This window comes from Poromitra crassiceps, assembly GCF_964638095.1.
Source record: "Poromitra crassiceps genome assembly, chromosome: 10".
Lineage (NCBI taxonomy): Eukaryota > Metazoa > Chordata > Actinopteri > Beryciformes > Melamphaidae > Poromitra > Poromitra crassiceps.
The window spans coordinates 18239811-18258809 of record NC_139631.1 but is presented as its reverse complement, the minus strand read 5'-3'; the positions used below and the strand labels follow the sequence as shown (position 1 = coordinate 18258809).

Sequence of the window (18999 nt, the reverse complement as noted above, 5' to 3'; positions counted from 1 at the left end):
AATATTTAAAAGTAGGTATTGCTGTGGAACCTGTCAATTATGTAGAACCTAAAAACAAGCAGGATACATGACTCTTGATTCCATCTTGATTACAGTACTGGAGGTCTTGGAGGGTGCTAAGGGTTGTAGAGTTAAGGCAAAGGATGTGTGTGTGTATGTATTTGTGTGTGTGCGTACGTACGTGTGAGTGTGTGTGTGTGTGTGTGTGTGTGTGTGTGTGTGTGTGTGTGTGTGTGTGTGTGTGAGAGAGAGAGAGATTCAGAAGGGACATGTGTTAAAGTGTTGTCGAGTGGACTTTTTGAGGTGTTGTCACATTTGGGCTGTTTACTTTCCCCTCTTCCATGTTGCTTTCCTCTTTCCTGTTCCGTCTTCCCCCGTTACGCCTCCAGCTCGAAGCCCCGCCTCCTTACGCCTCCAGCTCGAAGCCCATGCCGACTTTGTGCCCACCAGTGTTGAAGTTCTTCCCGTCAATCAAAGCTGAGAGAGTGAGCTTGACTCCTGCAGGGGAAGAGTATCAGGATATGATTTGGTTGCCATGGCTCACTGTGACCACACTCTCCTAGCTGTTGTTACAGAAACCACAGAAGAAGAGCACAAGGACTAGGTGAAGAGCTTACCTGGCCTCAGTGTTTGTGTGTATCCAACTCCAACAAGGCAAGCGTTGTTGACTTTGGTCTGTGTGGAGAAACACAGGAACGTGGAGAGATTAGTTTATTTTAAAAAATCGGATTTGCTCCCAGTTTTCTCCGATACATGTGCAGTCACCTGACAGTGAAGAGTTTCACTGGCAGGATGTAGCGTGTAGGAGGCTCACCACGCTATCCCCCCTTCCCCCCCAGGCACCCTGAATGACCAGAGGAGGCACTAGTACAGCGACCAGGACACAATACCCCTAATCCAGCTTCACAACCGCAGACACGGCAAATTGTCAAGTCAAGTCAAGTCAATTTTATTTATATAGCACATTTCATACATAAAGCAATTCAAAGTGCTTCACAAGACATTACAGACATAAGAGAATAAAAGAAGATAAAAAGACAATAAAAAGCAAAAAGCAGTAAGATGCTACACGTTTGGTCAATACAGGAAAATAATAGGATAAATAGACTTTTCAGCAGTTAAAAGCAGTGCTAAACAGAAACGTTTTTAGACCGTTTTTAAAAATCGGAAGTGTTGAGGAAAATCTGAGGGCCTCAGGCAGGTTGTTCCAGCTAACAGCAGCACAGTGTGTAAAGGCGGCCCTGCCCTGGTTTGAGTGGATCCTTGGGACAGCTATTAGGCCGGACCCAGCTGACCTGAGAGGTCTAGTTGGTTCATAGCGAGGGAGGAGATCTGCTAAGTATTGTGGGCCTAGGCCGTTGAGTGATTTGTAAGCTAAAAGAAGGATTTTAAATTTAATTCTGTAACCTACAGGGAGCCAGTGTAAAGATTTAAGAACAGGGGTAATATGATTAGCCCTCCCAGTCCTAGTTAGGACCCTAGCAGCAGCATTTTGAATGAGCTGGAGTTGTCGAAGTTCTTTATTTGACAGACCTGAGAAAAGGCTGTTACAGTAGTCTAATCTACTGTAAATAAAGGCATGAATTAGTTTTTCCAAGTCCTGACTGGACATGAAGCCCCTAATCCGAGCAATATTTTTTAGATGATAAAAAGCAGATTTTCTGACCGACTTAATGTGTGAGCTGAAATTAAGATCGGAGTCGATAGTAACTCCAAGGTTTTTTACTTGGTCCTTTGGCTTAAAGGAAAGAACCTCGAGGCAGGCTGCAATTTGAAGTCGTCGTTCTTTCGGACCAAAAACGATCACCTCAGTTTTGTCTTTATTTAGCTGGAGGAAGTTTTTACACATCCAGTCGTTAATTTGATCAATGCACTGACAGAGTGAGTCAATGGGAGCATGATCGCCTGATGAAAGAGTTATGTACAGTTGTGTATCATCTGCATAGTTATGGTAGGCTATATGATTTCTTTGCATAATTAGAGCTAAAGGGAGCATGTATAAGTTAAATAGAACAGGCCCCATGATGGATCCCTGAGGGACCCCACATATCATTTGAGTTATGTCGGAGGTGTAATTGCCAATGGATACCAAGTATTTTCTGTCCTGGAGATACGTCTTAAACCACTGGAGGGCCGTACCAGAGAGCCCCACCCAGTTTTCTAACCTGTCTAATAGAATTGAGTGATCGACGGTGTCGAACGCAGCGCTGAGGTCCAATAATACTAGAATTGAGTTTTTTCCGGCATCTGAGTTTATTCTAATGTCGTTGAGAACCTTTGTGAGTGCGGTCTCAGTACTGTGATGGGGACGGAAACCTGATTGGAATTTATCTAGTAGATTATTTGTGGATAGAAATCTGTTTAGTTGAAGATAAACAGCCTTTTCAATGATTTTGCTTATGAATGGGAGATTTGATATTGGTCTATAGTTATTAAGTAATGAGGAGTTAAGACTACGCTTTTTAAGTAAGGGTTAAGTAAATTGTGCCTATATGGACGCCCAACCAAGTTTTCGGTCATTTGCAAAAGGCAAATAACATTTGACAGTATTCAATAAAATCATAAATAACAAATAAAATGTCATTACTTTTTGAAAACATTTCTCCCTTACATCATTTTTATAACTTCTTTAGGAAATATGTAAAATACCATTTTAAATTTCCATGACTTTTTCCAGGAGGTTTTCCAAGAGTGTGGGAACCTTGCACATACATTATATATTGATACATCCATCTGTTAGGCTTGTAGTTGGTTGTCTAGTCAAAGGTCGAGGTGAAAGTGGGTTTTATGAGTGTTTAATGATGTTCGTTGCGTCTATGAGTTGAAACCAGTACTTACAGACAGGGAGGTATCCTTATCCACCTGGTATTTGGCACCAATTCCAAAGCGTGTGTTGTTGCTGCCGGCCGTCCAGGCCAGGTTGATCGCCGTCTCCAAGTTGCCGTTCACTTTTTGGTAAATGGAGCCACCGAACTCTGTGCCGTCGTTACTGAAATAAAGTAGCAGAACACCAATACAGCGAGGTGAGAACTGAGAAGTGCAGAAGGAATGAAATCGACCTTGGTGGCAGTCAAGTTCCCCCTCCCACCCTAATTCACCCCCCATTTTCTCCCCAATTGTATTTGGCCAATTTCCCCCTGCTGCCCCGGTCGCTGCTCCACCCTCTGCCGATCTGGGCTGGTGAGAGCCGTAGACTAGCACCGTGCTTCCTCCGACACATGTGCAGTTGCCAGCTGCTTCTTTTCATCTGACAGCGGGGAGCTTCACCGACAGGACGTAGCACGTGGGAGGATCACACTATTCCCACCAGTTCCCTTCCGCCCCGAACAGGCGCCCCGACCGACCAGAGGAGCCGCTAGTGCAGCGACCAGGACACATACCCTCAATCCAGCATCCCACCCGCAGACATAGCCAATCGTGCCTGTATGGACGCCTGACCAAGCCGCAGGTAACACGGGGGCACGAACCTGTGACCCTGGTGTTGGTAGGCAGGGAATATACCGCTACACTACCCGGATGCCCGGCAGTTAGGTTTTAACCTGAACGTTGTGACTCCTCTTTATGATGCCTCTTCTCTCATTGACCAAAAAATAGAAACAAAATCCACACATAGCTTCCCATTCCTGCCTCTGTATGTATGTGATGTAGTATGATGTATGTATATGATGGTGTGGTATATAGTGATGTAGTATGGTATATGGTATGTACAGTCCTGTGAGACATGCTTGTGGTAAAGGACTATAAGAAACTTGACTCTCTTGTATGTAATGTATGTGATGTAGTATGATGTATATATATGATGTAGTATGATGTATGTATATGATGTAGTGTGGTATATAGTGATGTAGTATGGTATATGGTATGTATAGACCTGTGAGACATGCTTGTGGTAAAGGACTATATAAATATATGAAGAGTTCATTTGCAAAAACAGGTAAACGCCATTCTTAAAATGAACAAACAACATCTGTTTGATACTCCCTGGAGTGCACATAGAAAACATTATTGAGGTGATTTATGTTAAAATTATCAGATTAATATGTTTTAGTTGTGATTGATAATAAAAAAGTCCCAAAAATAAATTATTTACAGTATAAATACATCAATATATAAAATAAAACGATAGAAAATCCAAACGGAGATACCTGTTTTTGCAAATGAACTCTTCATATATAGTGATGTAGTATGGTATATGGTATGTACAGTCCTGTGAGACATGATTGTGGTAAAGGACTATAAGAAACTTGACTCTCTTGTATGTATGTGATGTATGTATGTGATGTAGTATGATGTATATATATGATGTAGTATGATGTATGTATATGATGTAGTGTGGTATATAGTGACGTAGTATGGTATATGGCATGTACAGTCCTGTGAGACATGCTTGTGGTAAAGGACTATAAGAAACTAGACTCTCTTGTATGTATGTGATGTAGTATGATGTATATATATGATGTAGTATGATCGGATGTATGTATATGATGTAGTGTGGTATATAGTGATGTAGTATATGGTATGTACAGTCCTGTGAGACATGCTTGTGGTAAAGGACTATATAAATACACGTGACTCTCTTGCCACAGTTGCAGTACTCACACGTTGGTGTGGAGCTGGAAGTCTCCGGCCTTGTATCCCAGAGCGAAGTTGTTCTGCGTCAGTTGAGACTTGGCGGTGTCGAAAGCCAGCTGGTAGCCGGCCAGCCAGCCCTCGTAGCCCAGGACAGCGGCCCCGTGGACCTTGGGACCGGCCATGTCAAAGTCCAGGTCGCAGCCCACGTTGACAAAGTCACGCTTGTAGCCGGTCTTCAGCTTGGCACTCTTCTTGCTACAGAAGGTATGGCAAGGGAAGTGAAAAACTATTTAGACACAAAAGGTAATATCTTCAACTTGCATGACTATTATATTAGTCTCGCTTGCCAGAGTACTATTATATCATCCTCTATATTGATTGATTATATTCCCTTCATTGCCTAGTCTCTTAGAACAGACGAGTTGGCTTCCGCAATTTTCAAATGCTTCCGCCATACCGTCTGTACTTCGTGGGGGAGAATCATGCACCAACCGGAATGGGAATTAGAAAGGCGGGTTTTCCGCTCATTAGTCCAATCAGAATCGCAGAAAGGCGGGTCTTCCGCTCATTAGTCCAATCAGAATCCAATATGCCGCATTTTTCGTGGACACACGTGTCGTGATTGGTCGGATTCCGTCGAACTTCATTCCTGTCTGAAGGTTTTTTTCCCAACTTCCTTGTGCATGTTCTGGGGGTGTAACGTACAGACTGTGTATACAGTAGCTGCATTCGCCGGATGTAGATGAGACAGTCTGTTTTAAGAGACTATTCATTGCCCACATCATTGAAACTTTAATATTAAACTTTGGCATTGGCAACATTGGCAGGATATGGATATGAATATAAATATGAATACTATGAACCGGATGGATCTTACCCAGTGTTGGGCACAAACGACGTGTCCAGAGCCAGCTTCAAGCCTTGAGTGAGCTGCAGACAGACAACGGACAGGGGAAACAGACCATGAGATAATCGTTGATATGAAAAAGTAGTATGCATTGATATATTTTTAATGCAATATAAACAATCTAAATAGAAAATGATCCTAGTTTGGGTTGATTTGCTAAACTGTTACCTGTGAAATAAACAAACAATAAAATCGTAATGTACTTTCCTCAAGGGCTCACAATGTGATTAAAAAAAATACATATGTGTTTGTGTTTTTTGACCCACCTGGTCCTCCATGGTGATTTCCATGCTCAGAGTATTGTCTGTGTTCCATTTCTGGTTGAAGCTGAGGCCCAGCTCCTTCACTTTGTACTTGGTCTCCAGGTGGCCTCCTGACTTCCCTGTGTCTGTGTTGTTGGAGCCGGAGGTGGCAAACTCCTGAGGGATGGAGAGAGGGGGGGACAGAGGGGGGAGAGAGAGGGGGGGGGGGGAGAGAAGGGAAATATGGGGGAGGGGAGGAGGGGAGAGAGAGAGAAGAGAGAACGAAGACATGGGGGAGAAGGAGCAGAAAAACACATGAGTGACAATAACAGAGCCATATTAGGAGAGCACAGCTGTGGGAATTGGAGAGGTTCAACGAGCGAAAGGAGGTAGAGGAAAAACAAGGACCAGGGAGTGAGCATCGCTTCTGCACATTTCCTTTGCCCCACAATCCCTCTCAGGTTTGTATGAGAAATAGAACTTTAGGAGGAAGAGTTGCTCTCCTGAGAATGACAGGACTGATGGAGAGAAGAGTGGGGAAGGAAAATAGGGAAATATAGGTGGGAACTGGGTGAGGCAGAGGCTGCTTCTGACTAGGCTGTAGCAGGAGAGGGAAGGGAGTCAGTTGGAGGAGCTATAGCTGCAAAAAAAAGTGAAGAAAGCCTGCATCTCATATACACACGCACACACACGCGCACACACACACACACACACACACACACACACACACACACACACACACACACACACACACACACACACACACACACACACACACACACACACACACACACACACACACACACACACACACACACACACACACACACACACACACACACACACACACACACACACACACACACACACACAAACACACTCTTACCATCTGAGAGGAATGTCCATAGAGGAAGCAGAGGAAAGACACAAAAGAGAGAAAGTTAGGGAGAACCAAACCGCATTTTTCACATTTGCCAATTGATCCGCTCACAGGGGGAAATGAGAAGCAGTGCTAAAGAAAACAGAAGCTGTATCCTGTGAGTTTGAAAACTGACGGAAGACATCTATAAATGCTCTGAATGAGCTTTGAGCTTTGTGGCATGTGGGACATCCTGTAGTCAAGCACTCATTATGGTTACTATGCCAACGGGTCTGCAGCAACAGAGACACCCTGCATGTCTGGAGCTAACGACACACTTTGTGAAATGAAGCGCGAGGGAGAGGCGGCTGAAGCTGGTTGGACACTGGTACTCTGCTGACTGTGGATTAGACTGACGAGTATGTCAGGCAGAAAACACACATCGGCCATGGAATGCTGCCAGGCGGTGACTGTGAGTCAGCCATCTGATCTACACTGCAGTGCCCTGAGAGAGATCTACATCGCAGTGCCCTGAGAGAGAGGCGAGAAAGGTCTACACCGCAGTGCCCTGAGAGAGGTCTAGACATCACCACAGTGCCCTGAGAGAGAGTTCTACACCGCAGTGCCCTGAGAGAGGTCTACACCGTAGTGCCCTGAGAGAGGTCTAGACATCATCGCAGTGCCCTGAGAGAGAGTTCTACACCGCAGTGCCCTGAGAGAGGTCTACACCGTAGTGCCCTGAGAGAGGTCTAGACATCATCGCAGTGCCCTGAGAGAGAGTTCTACACCGCAGTGCCCTGAGAGAGAGGCGAGAAAGGTCTACACCGCAGTGCCCTGAGAGAGGTCTAGACATCACCACAGTGCCCTGAGAGAGAGTTCTACACCGCAGTGCCCTGAGAGAGGTCTACACCGTAGTGCCCTGAGAGAGGTCTAGACATCATCGCAGTGCCCTGAGAGAGAGTTCTACACCGCAGTGCCCTGAGAGAGGTCTACACCGTAGTGCCCTGAGAGAGGTCTAGACATCATCGCAGTGCCCTGAGAGAGAGTTCTACACCGCAGTGCCCTGAGAGAGGTCTACACCGTAGTGCCCTGAGAGAGAGGTCTACACCGCAGTGCCCTGAGAGAGGTCTACACCGTAGTGCCCTGAGAGAGAGGTCTACACCGCAGTGCCCTGAGAGAGGTCTACACCGTAGTGCCCTGAGAGAGAGGTCTAGACATCACCACAATGCCCTGAGAGAGAGGTCTAGACATTAGTCTCTTAGAACAGACGAGTTGGCTTCCGCAATTTTCAAATGCTTCCGCCATACCGTCTGTACTTCGTGGGGGAGAATCATGCACCAACCGGAATGGGAAGCAGAAAGGCAGGTCTTCCGCTCATTAGTCCAATCAGAATCCAATATGCCGGCAGAAAGGCGGGTCTTCCGCTCATTAGTCCAATCAGAATCCAATATGCCGCATTCGTGTGTCGTGATTGGTCGGATTCCGTAGAACTTCCTTCCAGTCTGAAGGTTTTTTTCCCAACTTCCTTGTGCATGTTCTGGGGGTGTAACGTACAGACTGTATATAGCTGCATTCGCCGGATGTAGATGATACAGTCTGTTTTAAGAGACTATCTAGACATCACCGCAGTGCCCTGAGAGAGAGGTCTACACCGCAGTGCCCTGAGAGAGAGGTCTAGACATGAACCTTAAAGACACCAGGCTTGTAAAGAGGACATGGCTGTTGTACTTACAACTCCACTCTGAGACTTGGTCTTCAGGTCCAGTTTCACAACTCCAAAGCCTGGACAGAAAAGAAATGGAGGACGGATGGAAAAGGAGCTTTCATGTTGCACAGTAGGGTTCCAACACAGCTGCAGCAACAATAAATATCCTGACCTCCATTTTGAACTGCACAGATCAAACAAACTATGAATCCTGCTTCAGCACGGCTTCATTCCAAAATCAATCACAGAGGAAATGAGATAGTCTAGCAACAGTTCTGCATACTGTATATGCTGCTTTAAGAGGCTTTGCTGACGTACCATAGCCCTTGTTGAAGATATCTTTGGCAGATTTCCCCAGGTCGGCGTATGCAGGAGGGACGGCCATTGTGCCTGTGGAAACAGACATGCAGGTAAAGCTTTTGAAATGTCTTCACATTGAATACACACACACACACGCACACACACACACACACACACACACACACACACACACACACACACACACACACACACACACACACACACACACACACACACAGACACACAGACACACACACACACACACACACACACACACACACACACACACACACACAGACACACACACACACACACACACACACACACACACACACAGACACACACACACACACACACACACACACAGATTTCACTGCATCACCCTGACGTTAAGCGGCGTTTAGCAAAATGCTACAACAGCTGCTAAAAACAAATAGAAGCTGAGTGTTGCTTGAGAAAACAAGGAGAGGAGGAGGATTGCAATAGAGACGGCACTCCTGAAGACACACACACACACACACACACACACACACATATCAGGTGGTCAAAGCAGCACCTGAGGTATGAGCTCACACACAAAGCATTGCTCCTAGTGTTTCCAACACGCCAATAGAAGGCCTCAGCCAGTGCAGATGGAGCAAAATCACCTCAGCTGGAGACCGTGGCCATCTGGAGGGAGGGGGCCTTTACCCTGATATACGGCTTCTCTCCTCCCCCGGCCTTTCCACTTTAACCCTATTGATTTCCTGATTGATTGATTGATTTCCTAAACTAATGGGACTGATTCTCTAGAAGGGACGGAATAGAATTGTTCCAGACCATGGTGAGTTAAATATTCTAAAACACCACACTGCCATACAATAAATTAATGCTGCTGCATGCCTGGATGGATCTATCTATTTGTTAATAGCATCCCTATATGCTACCAGTGTTGTGAAGAGAAAGAGAAAATCTAAAATATGTTATGAAATACGTAAGCCATGGCAGTAGCTCTGCTATGCCACTACATGCTACAATGCTAACATAAGCAGAAGTAGGTTTGGTTAGTCAGCAACTACTGCACACACCACTGCACCGCACCGCACCACACTGGCTTTACACTGTCATCAGGGTCCCCTGGGTCACTGCATGAAGCACACACACACTCTTGTGTGAGTACAGGTGTGTGTGTGTGTGTGTGTGTGTGTGTGTGTGTGTGTGTGTGTGTGTGTGTGTGTGTGTGTGTGTGTGTGTGTGTGTGTGTGTGTGTGTGTGTGTGCGTGTGCGTGCGTGCGTGCGCGCGGGGACTTTGTAAAGGTGACTTTGCAGGAGCATTGAGAATATCTCACATTCACTGATAACCTGCTGAAAACATAATTCCTGACCCTTGCTCAGTGCTTAGTGTTGCCTCACAGCAAGAAGGTCGTGGCTTTGAATCTCTGTGTGCAGTTAGCATGTTTTCCCCGTGTGCTCGTGGGTTTCCTCCCACTGTGTGCAGTTAGCATGTTTTCCCCGTGTGCTCGTGGGTTTCCTCCCACTGTGTGCAGTTAGCATGTTTTCCCCGTGTGCTCGTGGGTTTCCTCCCACTGTGTGCAGTTAGCATGTTTTCCCCGTGTGCTCGTGGGTTTCCTCCCACTGTGTGCAGTTAGCATGTTTTCCCCGTGTGCTCGTGGGTTTCCTCCCACTGTGTGCAGTTAGCATGTTTTCCCCGTGTGCTCGTGGGTTTCCTCCCACTGTGTGCAGTTAGCATGTTTTCCCCGTGTGCTCGTGGGTTTCCTCCCACTGTGTGCAGTTAGCATGTTTTCCCCGTGTGCTTGTGGGTTTCCTCCCACTGTGTGCAGTTAGCATGTTTTCCCCGTGTGCTCGTGGGTTTCCTCCCACTGTGTGCAGTTAGCATGTTTTCCCCGTGTGCTCGTGGGTTTCCTCCCACTGTGTGCAGTTAGCATGTTTTCCCCGTGTGCTTGTGGGTTTCCTCCCACTGTGTGCAGTTAGCATGTTTTCCCCGTGTGCTCGTGGGTTTCCTCCCACTGTGTGCAGTTAGCATGTTTTCCCCGTGTGCTCCCACAGTCCAAAGCTGAAGACTCTAAATTGCCCATAGGCATGAGAGTGTATGTATGTATCGTATATGATGTAGGAAACATTGCATATGATGTGTGTATTACCTTGTATAGGATGTACGTATATGATGTGTATGAGCACTTTATTAAGGACACCTGAACCTATTCATGCAATTATCCATTCAGACAATAATGTGCAGCAGTGCAATGCATGAGATCATGCAGATACAGATCACATCACATCACATCACACATCAGAATGGGGGGGATTTGATCTCAGTGACTTTGCCCGCGGTTGCCCGCGGTTGTTGGTAGCAGACAGGCTGCTTTGAGTATTTCTGAAATGACTGATCTCCTGGGATTTTCACCACACAAAAAGTCTCTGGAGTTCACACAGAACGGTGTGAAAAACAAAACACATCCAGTGAGCAGTGGTTCTGTGGGCGGAAAGCGCCTTGTTGGTGAGAGGTCAGAGGAGAATGACCAGAGTTGGAGCTGACAGAAAGTAACCTGACGCTGCCAGATGGTTTGTTTTGTTTTCACATAATCAACTGGGAACGAGTCACTCGCTCGGGAAACCCTTTCAAAGGGGCAGCCGGCCAGCCAACTTTCAAAAGAGACCTGGCAGGTGATTGGATGATGAAGCATCTGTCTATCACGTCTATCACAGGCTGGCTCTGGCTGGCGTGACGTCGCACCTAAAGCCCGCCCATAGCTGCTTCACAGGACGCTGATTGGTGGGAACCACTCGTGGTTCCGATTAAAACCAATAGAGCGGAGCGTGACAAGATGGATTTGTCATGTGATCATGATGATCTCATGATCCAGCTGCCTCGCAAGGTTAGACAGAAAGGTGGCAGCAACTCAAATAAGCGCTTTACTAATTGTGCTGAGGAGAAAAGCATCTCAGAACGCACAACGTCAAAACCTTGAGGCGGATGTCACACTTGGTAGCCGGGTGACATTGAGCCGAAAGCTGATACCTCCCCAGTATTAGCATGGTGTTCCTAATAGAGTGCTCACTGCCCAGTGAGTGTATTATGTACTATGTAGTATGTAGTATGGTGTAGGACATGGTATGTAAAGCCCTTTGAGCCTGAGGGCTGTAGAAATAAACTAGATTAGATTAGATTAGCCCTTACTATTAGCCCCCGTTCCTTCCTTTGCCTCTCTCCTCTAAAGACAGATACGTTCACACACATCTCTCACCTGTCTGTCTGTCACATCCTTTCTGCCAAAGGTGGAGACAAGACCCTGCCAAGGAGAAGGGACCCTGATGACACCTCACCCAGCCCCGCCCCACTCACCATCATGTCCCCTGGGTGCGTGGTGCTCACATGTCACACAGCAGTGCTCTTTGTTCTCTGCCTGCTTGCCTGTTCCTGGCCTGCCCTCCTCCTCCTGCTGCTGCACCACTCCTCTCTCTGCCATGACTCTTCTTCAGATGCAAGGAGGGACGATAGAAACTTTGGCAAGCAGTCTCACGCTGTCTTCATCACAACAGTGTACAACAGTGTGGGCTGGTCTGCTTTGCCTTGTGTCAATATAGAGTGCTGAATATTAGCTTGTCTTCAGAGCGTCCAGTCAGCCTGCTCTGCTAGCTACACAGTAACCTGGCCAACTATTGCATCACATTTATCTGTGCAGTGGCCAGCAGTTGGTGGACGCATGTACTTTGTGTGCACATGTGAACATGATAAGGCCTGTATGACTGGTGGTGTTTTAACAAAATAACACTGATTAGCTGCATTTGCAACAAAATAATTTATGGGCCAGAAAATGATGATCTGGTAAAACAGAACCCATCCTAAGGGAAGAGAAAACACAGCAGCACCACATGGACTGGCCTCATTCCACGCACGCACGCACGCACGCACGCACGCACACACACACACACACACAGCTCATAGCCTGAGTTTAGCAAAGCCTTATAGGCATTATATTCATCTTATCCTATATTTCTTGTCTTTATATAGGCCTACCTTGTGTAAAGCACTTTGAATTACCTTTGTGTATGAAATGTGCCTTATAAATAACCTTCCCTAGCATTAGAAACACTTTAAAACGCCTATAATGTCACATGATGTCATTTGTCTTTCATTCTCTCACCTAATAGGCTAGTGGAGCGCAGCATCAGTTATACTAGTCTCCCTCCAGAGTTGCCTTTTTCAAATGTCTTATCCGTGTTGAGAAGAGTGTGGTGGTTTTTGCGATTCCCAATTCCTCACACACAAACACCACCTTGCCATGACTCAAGTTAAGTGTCATGTCAAGCAGTGGTGTCCTCTCTGTTGATCTGTTTGGAGACAATAATAAGTGTCTGCCACCTGATCTGAGCAGGCATTTTGCTGACGAGGTGCAATTCCTGGACTGTCTTTTGTCAGTTCACTCCACCTCACTGCCCTCCACCCCCGAACAGACAAATCCCCACACACCCCACCTCCTTCTCACCTCCTTTACCCCGGTCCATTTTTGACCTCTTCCATCCCGACTTCTTCCCTCAGTCTCCAAACCCGCTTCTATATTTAGCCCAGGTGAACCTGACACTAAAACACATGTGACTCGTCTTTCAAAATGGGTGCTCTTCCCCGTTCCACTTACTAAAACCCCTATAGCAAAACAGATTCATTTATTGTACCACCAGACTGTATTTATATGGAAACACACCTACACACTTACTGAAATCTCAAACCCAGTCACACGCACTCTCCTCTGTCCCTCACTCCGACACTCTCTTGGGCCGCAACCAGATGACAACATTCACCGAGCTCCAGGGTCAAAATGACACCCATAAATCATCCAAATACGTGACAGGAAAATGGCTACCACATAAACAAGATGGCCGTTGTGGTTGTCTATAGCAACACAACCTGAAGATCAAACAACGATAAATAATTTACCAGTTAATCTCAGCTTTGGTGGTTTTTCCCGATTGACATGCATGTTTGGTCTATGCAAGAGCTAACTACTGTTTTACAGACTATACAGTCTATTAGCCTAAACCCATAATTGTCACGTGTAAATGAGAAGTTCAATGCCATGGCCCATTTAGTGCCCCTATAATATTTTCTCAGCCATTTTCACCTCATATTGTTCGTGTATATAGTCCAGACCTAACCTTCAAAATCAGTCATAGCTGTTACACTACAGTACACAACACATTTCACAGTGTTAAACTAGTGTTGATTTTTCAGTGATGATTACATTGAGTTGAGCAGGGTGGCAGGAGAGTTTGTCCTCTTAAGAGATGATATGGCTTTAGGGCAGTTGTTCAGAAGAACTATACAAACATGTTAAATAAACTACGATAGGCCTGGGCTTGATAAACGTTTATCAACCCCACACCTATAACTGCCAGGCATAGTGTGATTTTTTACACTCCGAGTTAAATAAACACTGGCAATTTTGCTGTAGGTCTACACTAGGTCAATATAAAGCATTCATATAGACCCATCATTAACGAATTAATTGGTAAGGTTTTTTAAGCTATAAAATTATGTGAACAGGCAGTTAAAGCCTGGTGGCCACGCCTCCTGATAAAGTGAAAGCAAGGCCAGTGTGTGGCATATTATATAGCAAGAGGAATGTGTGAGTGTGAGATAAGGTCAAGAGCAGTCAGGTTACACCAAGACAATTTATAGCCTGAATGTACAGTTGGCTATACACAGGCTGGGAATGCATTCTCTCCATAGTAGTAGCCTATGACCTGCTCAGTACCAAGTTCACGGGCAATTTTCCAATGGACGTCAAAGTTTATGATGAGAAAAGTTACTATTGTGGCAACACTGTTCACATATTAGTGCATGCATGGTGTATTCACATTGCCTCATCATACAGTTCACAGTGCGACCACTACCGCCTTTAGATTCAGCACTGGTCTGATTTCAGAACTTTGGATAGCGACTTTTAAACAAATTTACTTAAAATGCCAAAGCCAAGCCTTCAGTCAAATTAAATAACATTTTACTCTAATCTCTTTTCCACAATCGGCCATGCAATTTGCAAATGAATGTGCATAGTGTCGATAAGTTGGGTCTTATGAACAGAACATCTATTACCCGTTATTACATCAGAAGCAGCGTGCATAAAGGTGACAGACAGTGTCAAAAAGAAAATGTGTGTGTGTGTGTGGGGGGGGGGGGGGGGGGGGGGGGCGTTAAATTTAGCTGCCCATGGACATTGTGCCATCTACACCCAGGTAACCATTTTAACCAGATTTATGGCATCAGGTCGCCCTGGCCGCTATGAATGATGATGCTTTTTATGAGCGTTATATTTGCCAGATGCGTCCACTGGTTTCCATTGTTCTTATGTGAGTAGGCCTATTTAAATGCCTCTTTTGTGTGTGTTCAACATTAAAACTCCCAATATAAATGTTTATTTTTTAACATCATGCCATCTGAGAATTCTAGGCTACATCAATTGCAATTATAAGCTAGGCTATAGGCTACTTTGTGTGATTTGGCCTTATTGTCCCGTGTCAGACAACAAGCCATATTTGTCCAAAAGCCCAAACCCCCCCTTAGTCTGAATTAATGTCAGTTTAATCCGTTGTGAATGTCACTGACCTAAAGGCCTGGACTGGCATTGTCGCCCTGACAGACTCGCCTACTGCAGACTTTCATTCCCACCCTTTATCTGTGACTCCCATCTCAAAGTAGCGACCCCCTGTCAACTGCAGCGTCATTACCATGCAGTTAGGCCCCCATAAGAAAACAAGGTTTTGAAGATTTGGTAAAAGTCACGTATTGCTTACCTTTATTTGTGGGCGATGCGCGGAGTTTCACAACGCTGTTTCGCGCAATGGGGCACTGTGAAGGAGAAAGCAGAGACTGACCGACTGGGCAGGCGCAGCTCTGTGCGCCGAGGGCGGGGCCGTTGTGTAAATGACATTGAGCAGAAAACACTGTCAAAATATTTTGTGTGGTGGCCGGCCGGTCAGTAATCCTGAGTCTAGTCAGTGTCAACAACCTATGGAGGTGTCAACACTGTAACGGGGCAGCAGGCCTGCTCTTTTAATAATTTATGATATTTGTTCTGCTCTATAGGCATAATATATCTTCTATACCCTCCGCAAAAAAAAGAGAAAATGGTCAACTGAAAATGTCAACTGAAAATGTCAAAAACAAAGAATGGAGAGATAGGCTATGTGTTTAAGCTGTGATAGGCTGCTGGTAAGCGAAGTTGTTTGAATTGAATTGATTGATGACTGCAAACATATGACGTTGCATGTAAGCGTCACTTTTTATGATATTTGGGACGGTTATTATGCAGCACATTGATCTGAAAATACATTTATTTTTGTGTAATACGACTATTTCACCGCAAGAGGGCAATGACCTGCCGCTGTGTGCTACACCGTTGTCATGGTGCAGAATGTGACAAATGTTGTTGATACTTCGGCGTCATCAATCTGCGTGGGCAAAGTCCTCAATTCATCATACACACGATATTTTCACAGGTAACGTTAAATTAGTTAGTAAATGTAGAGCACAAAATTGCGCAAACTCACTGCAATATTGTATTTTCACGATGTTGAAATGTTTTGTCGGGAGGGTAACGTTAGCGCATGAGCGCAACAGAGCGGGATGGAGATTATCTTGTTATCTTGCTGGAGTAGGCTATACGGTGATTACGTTCGGTGCAATATACACAGGAAATTGCTAATCAGTTTATTAGCTCGTCACAGTAATTGTCAATGTCTTGTGGTTAAGCAGCTTCTGATGTGTGAAGGACCGTCAAGCATATCTGGACCAATCCCGCCGGATCCATCTCTTTTCCCCCAGTACTACAGACGACCTGTCTCTGGTAAGGTGCATCTACTTTTGGACTATAATCTGATCTAAGAAGAACCATTGTTATCCATGTTGTTATTGGATTGCCTCTGTCTGGGTCAGTTGTGCATCAGACAACATATTATAGCCTACACATTCATTTAAAAAGGAATGTTTTATAGTAAAGTGAAATTAATATCAGTTTGGGGTTTTTAACGGGAGATGTCCCAATCATTCACTCCTATGAAACCAGTTTATGACAGTATCATCTTTACTGTATGATGTGTTTTTGAACACTTGGAGACCTCTGTTTTGTGAAGTATGCATTAGCTACAAGCAACATTTCTTAGTCTTCCTTCTTGCCCCAGCTCGGGGCCGCTTGGAGGGAAACACAGATGGGACTTTGGCCCTGCTCTCAGGCCCGCTCGCCCCAGACCCTGTGCTGTACCCCGGCTGCTACAGTTCTCGTACCCCTCCCCTTCGCCCCCGCATCGGCCCTAATGCCACCCACATCCTGGAACGAGGACAGAGAGGGGTAGTGGGGGCACTACTCAAACTAGATGGGGTCTCCATCACCCCTAATACCCCTAAACAAAGTAAGTGCAACTGATTGTCAGTGCTGACACCATGTTTTATCATCTCTGTATAGCTGCTCTTAAAAGTTTGGCAGTTCTGTTTTGTCTTGACGGATGGCAGAGTGTATCCCCCTGTTGAGCATTTAGTAATATTATAATTAAATACTTTTAACAACATATTTGCACTCATAGAAAGTCCCCTTACATTATCTCCTCCATCACCCATGTAGCCTGAAAAAGTAATTTGGACATGCTGTGACCCTTGCCCCCCAGAACAGCTGGTGCATGACTATGGTAAAGAGAATGTGCGTCGGCTCAGGGAGATCCAGAGGCGCTGCAAAGAGCAGGAGGCTGAGAGAGCACAGTCCCGCCCTGTTCCAGTCAAAGCTCTCTGGACCTCCCTGAAATACCAAGATGTCCCATCCAGGGTCATGGCCCAGCTGCAGGTGAGGGTTGTGTCTGTCAACATGGAGTCCTTGAGTGATTTCCTCTCCTCTGGTTTTCTTCTAAACCAGCCTCTCCCCTCCATGCAGGAGGCTAGCCCATCTATTAAGCCACAGTGTCACAACTTCCTGCGGGCCCACTCTAGTTACGGGTCCACGGCCCCGCTCAGACAACATTACAATGCCTCTCCCTCTGCTTCACCACGTCCAGCCTCCTGCAACTCTACACAGGACCAGGACCTGCAGGTGAGTAATAGCCAATGGATGTGCACTCACAGATACACATTGAGACAAACACACAGTAAGATGTAGGATGTTGATTTGAGCTTCACCTGGCACACTGAGTTACATTAGCTTCATACAGTTCTGTCTGTGGATACAGTTACAGATTCAAGGCAAGAGCGTGAACTTTATAAGCCATAATGCACGGGCTGCAGGAAAGACTGTGATGCGTCGGTCCCAGTCACTGACAAACCTCAAAGACAAGCCTGTGCCCATCGCAGTCAAAGGACAAGTCCCTCAGTAGTGAGTATACATTCACAACCAGCTGCCAAATAAGTCAAAGTAGCCAATTTGGTAGAAACACATTATGTTTCATTGACATTTTTCTTAATTCCCTCTCTGTTGTTCTTCTCTGTTCTCTCTCTCTCCCTCACGGACACTGAAACACACACAGTCTTGAGGAAAGGAAAGAACAGTGGCGTAAGGAGGAGGAGGAGAAGAGGAGGAACGCACCTGATCCGACCATCCCAGCGGGTCACACCCTGATGTCAGAGAGGGAGAGACGGGATACGCTGCAGTCCCTGAAAGAGTGTATGTCTCTATAGAGAGCCGTATACGCCTTACATTAATCATGACAGCCTTCAGTAATCATTCAATGGCCTCTCTGACTCTGTTCTGTCTGCTCTCTCCTCAGCCCACCGGTCGCTGGTGAGGGAGCTGCTGTCTCTGCCGGTCAGAGCAGACACTCTGAGCGTTCAATCACGTCGCGCTCAACTTGATCGCAGGCTCTCTGAACTGGAGGAGGCCATCAAGATCTTCTCCAGGGACAAAGTATATATCAAAACAGATTGCTAACACAGGCAGAATCAAGATTTATTTTTGTTTTGTAGTTGTTTTGTATAACATTACCTTGACATTTGTAACACAGCTTATGTATTATCCCTTGCATATTAAGTTGCATAACTGTTCAGGCTACTGAGAGCTAATAACTGGCATCACAATATGCTTTGCTACTGAATAGTAACCTTCCCTTAGAGGAAAAATGTACAGTGTAAACCATACCATGAGCTCCCTGAACTGGTTCTGAATGAGATCAACATTACTAAAGTATCATTGGTTGAGATGTGATTTGTTTTTCTTTGTCTGAAAGTGATTTGTTTTTCAGTTACTGCTTATTACTGTTATTACATAAATACTGTATGATAAAGTCACAGATGTATATTTTTGAATCTTTGCAAAAATAAAATGTCAGTATGTGTTCACGGAGAACATCTCATGTATAGGCTACCCTACCCTTAATCACACTCACACACACACACACACACACACACACACACACACACACACACACACACACACACACA

General features: G+C 45.5%; 2 protein-coding genes across 4 annotated transcripts; one reads left to right on the top strand and one right to left on the bottom strand.

Annotated features, from left to right (window-relative positions):
- Positions 1 to 363: 363 nt before the first annotated feature.
- vdac3 (voltage-dependent anion channel 3) lies at positions 364 to 15436 on the bottom strand. Of its 3 annotated transcripts, none has more exons than XM_083645069.1 (10): positions 15378 to 15436; positions 11929 to 12059; positions 8604 to 8675; positions 8313 to 8362; positions 5746 to 5898; positions 5450 to 5502; positions 4600 to 4827; positions 2839 to 2989; positions 618 to 675; positions 364 to 498 (listed from the first exon to the last, which is right to left on the bottom strand). In XM_083645069.1, the coding sequence occupies exons 2-10, from the start codon at positions 12050 to 12052 to the stop codon at positions 407 to 409; spliced, it is 981 nt and encodes a 326-aa protein (XP_083501195.1). In that variant the 5' UTR covers positions 12053 to 12059; positions 15378 to 15436; the 3' UTR covers positions 364 to 406. The 3 variants fall into 3 exon arrangements, with proteins under 3 accessions (XP_083501195.1, XP_083501196.1, XP_083501197.1); XM_083645070.1 differs by having other exon boundaries at positions 11959 to 12059; XM_083645071.1 differs by lacking the exon at positions 11929 to 12059 and having other exon boundaries at positions 15378 to 15421.
- A 908-nt stretch (positions 15437 to 16344) lies between these two features.
- enkd1 (enkurin domain containing 1) lies at positions 16345 to 18490 on the top strand (the record flags this gene model as incomplete). Its single annotated transcript, XM_083645305.1, has 7 exons — positions 16345 to 16429; positions 16764 to 16991; positions 17244 to 17416; positions 17504 to 17659; positions 17796 to 17938; positions 18090 to 18226; positions 18330 to 18490. 7 exons carry the CDS (start codon positions 16345 to 16347, stop codon positions 18488 to 18490), a joined length of 1083 nt encoding a protein of 360 aa, XP_083501431.1.
- Positions 18491 to 18999: the final 509 nt, after the last annotated feature.

Bases quoted from the DNA above. Each gene is read 5' to 3' on its own strand.
- vdac3 (XM_083645069.1), bottom strand. From the start codon at position 12,052: ATGGCAGAGAGAGGAGTGGTGCAGCAGCAGGAGGAGGAGGGCAGGCCA. The intron at 4,828-5,449 runs GTAAGATCCATC...TACCTTCTGTAG, and splicing joins TCGTTTGTGCCCAACACTGG to CAAGAAGAGTGCCAAGCTGA. The intron at 676-2,838 runs GTAAGTACTGGT...TTCTCCACACAG, and splicing joins ATAAGGATACCTCCCTGTCT to ACCAAAGTCAACAACGCTTG.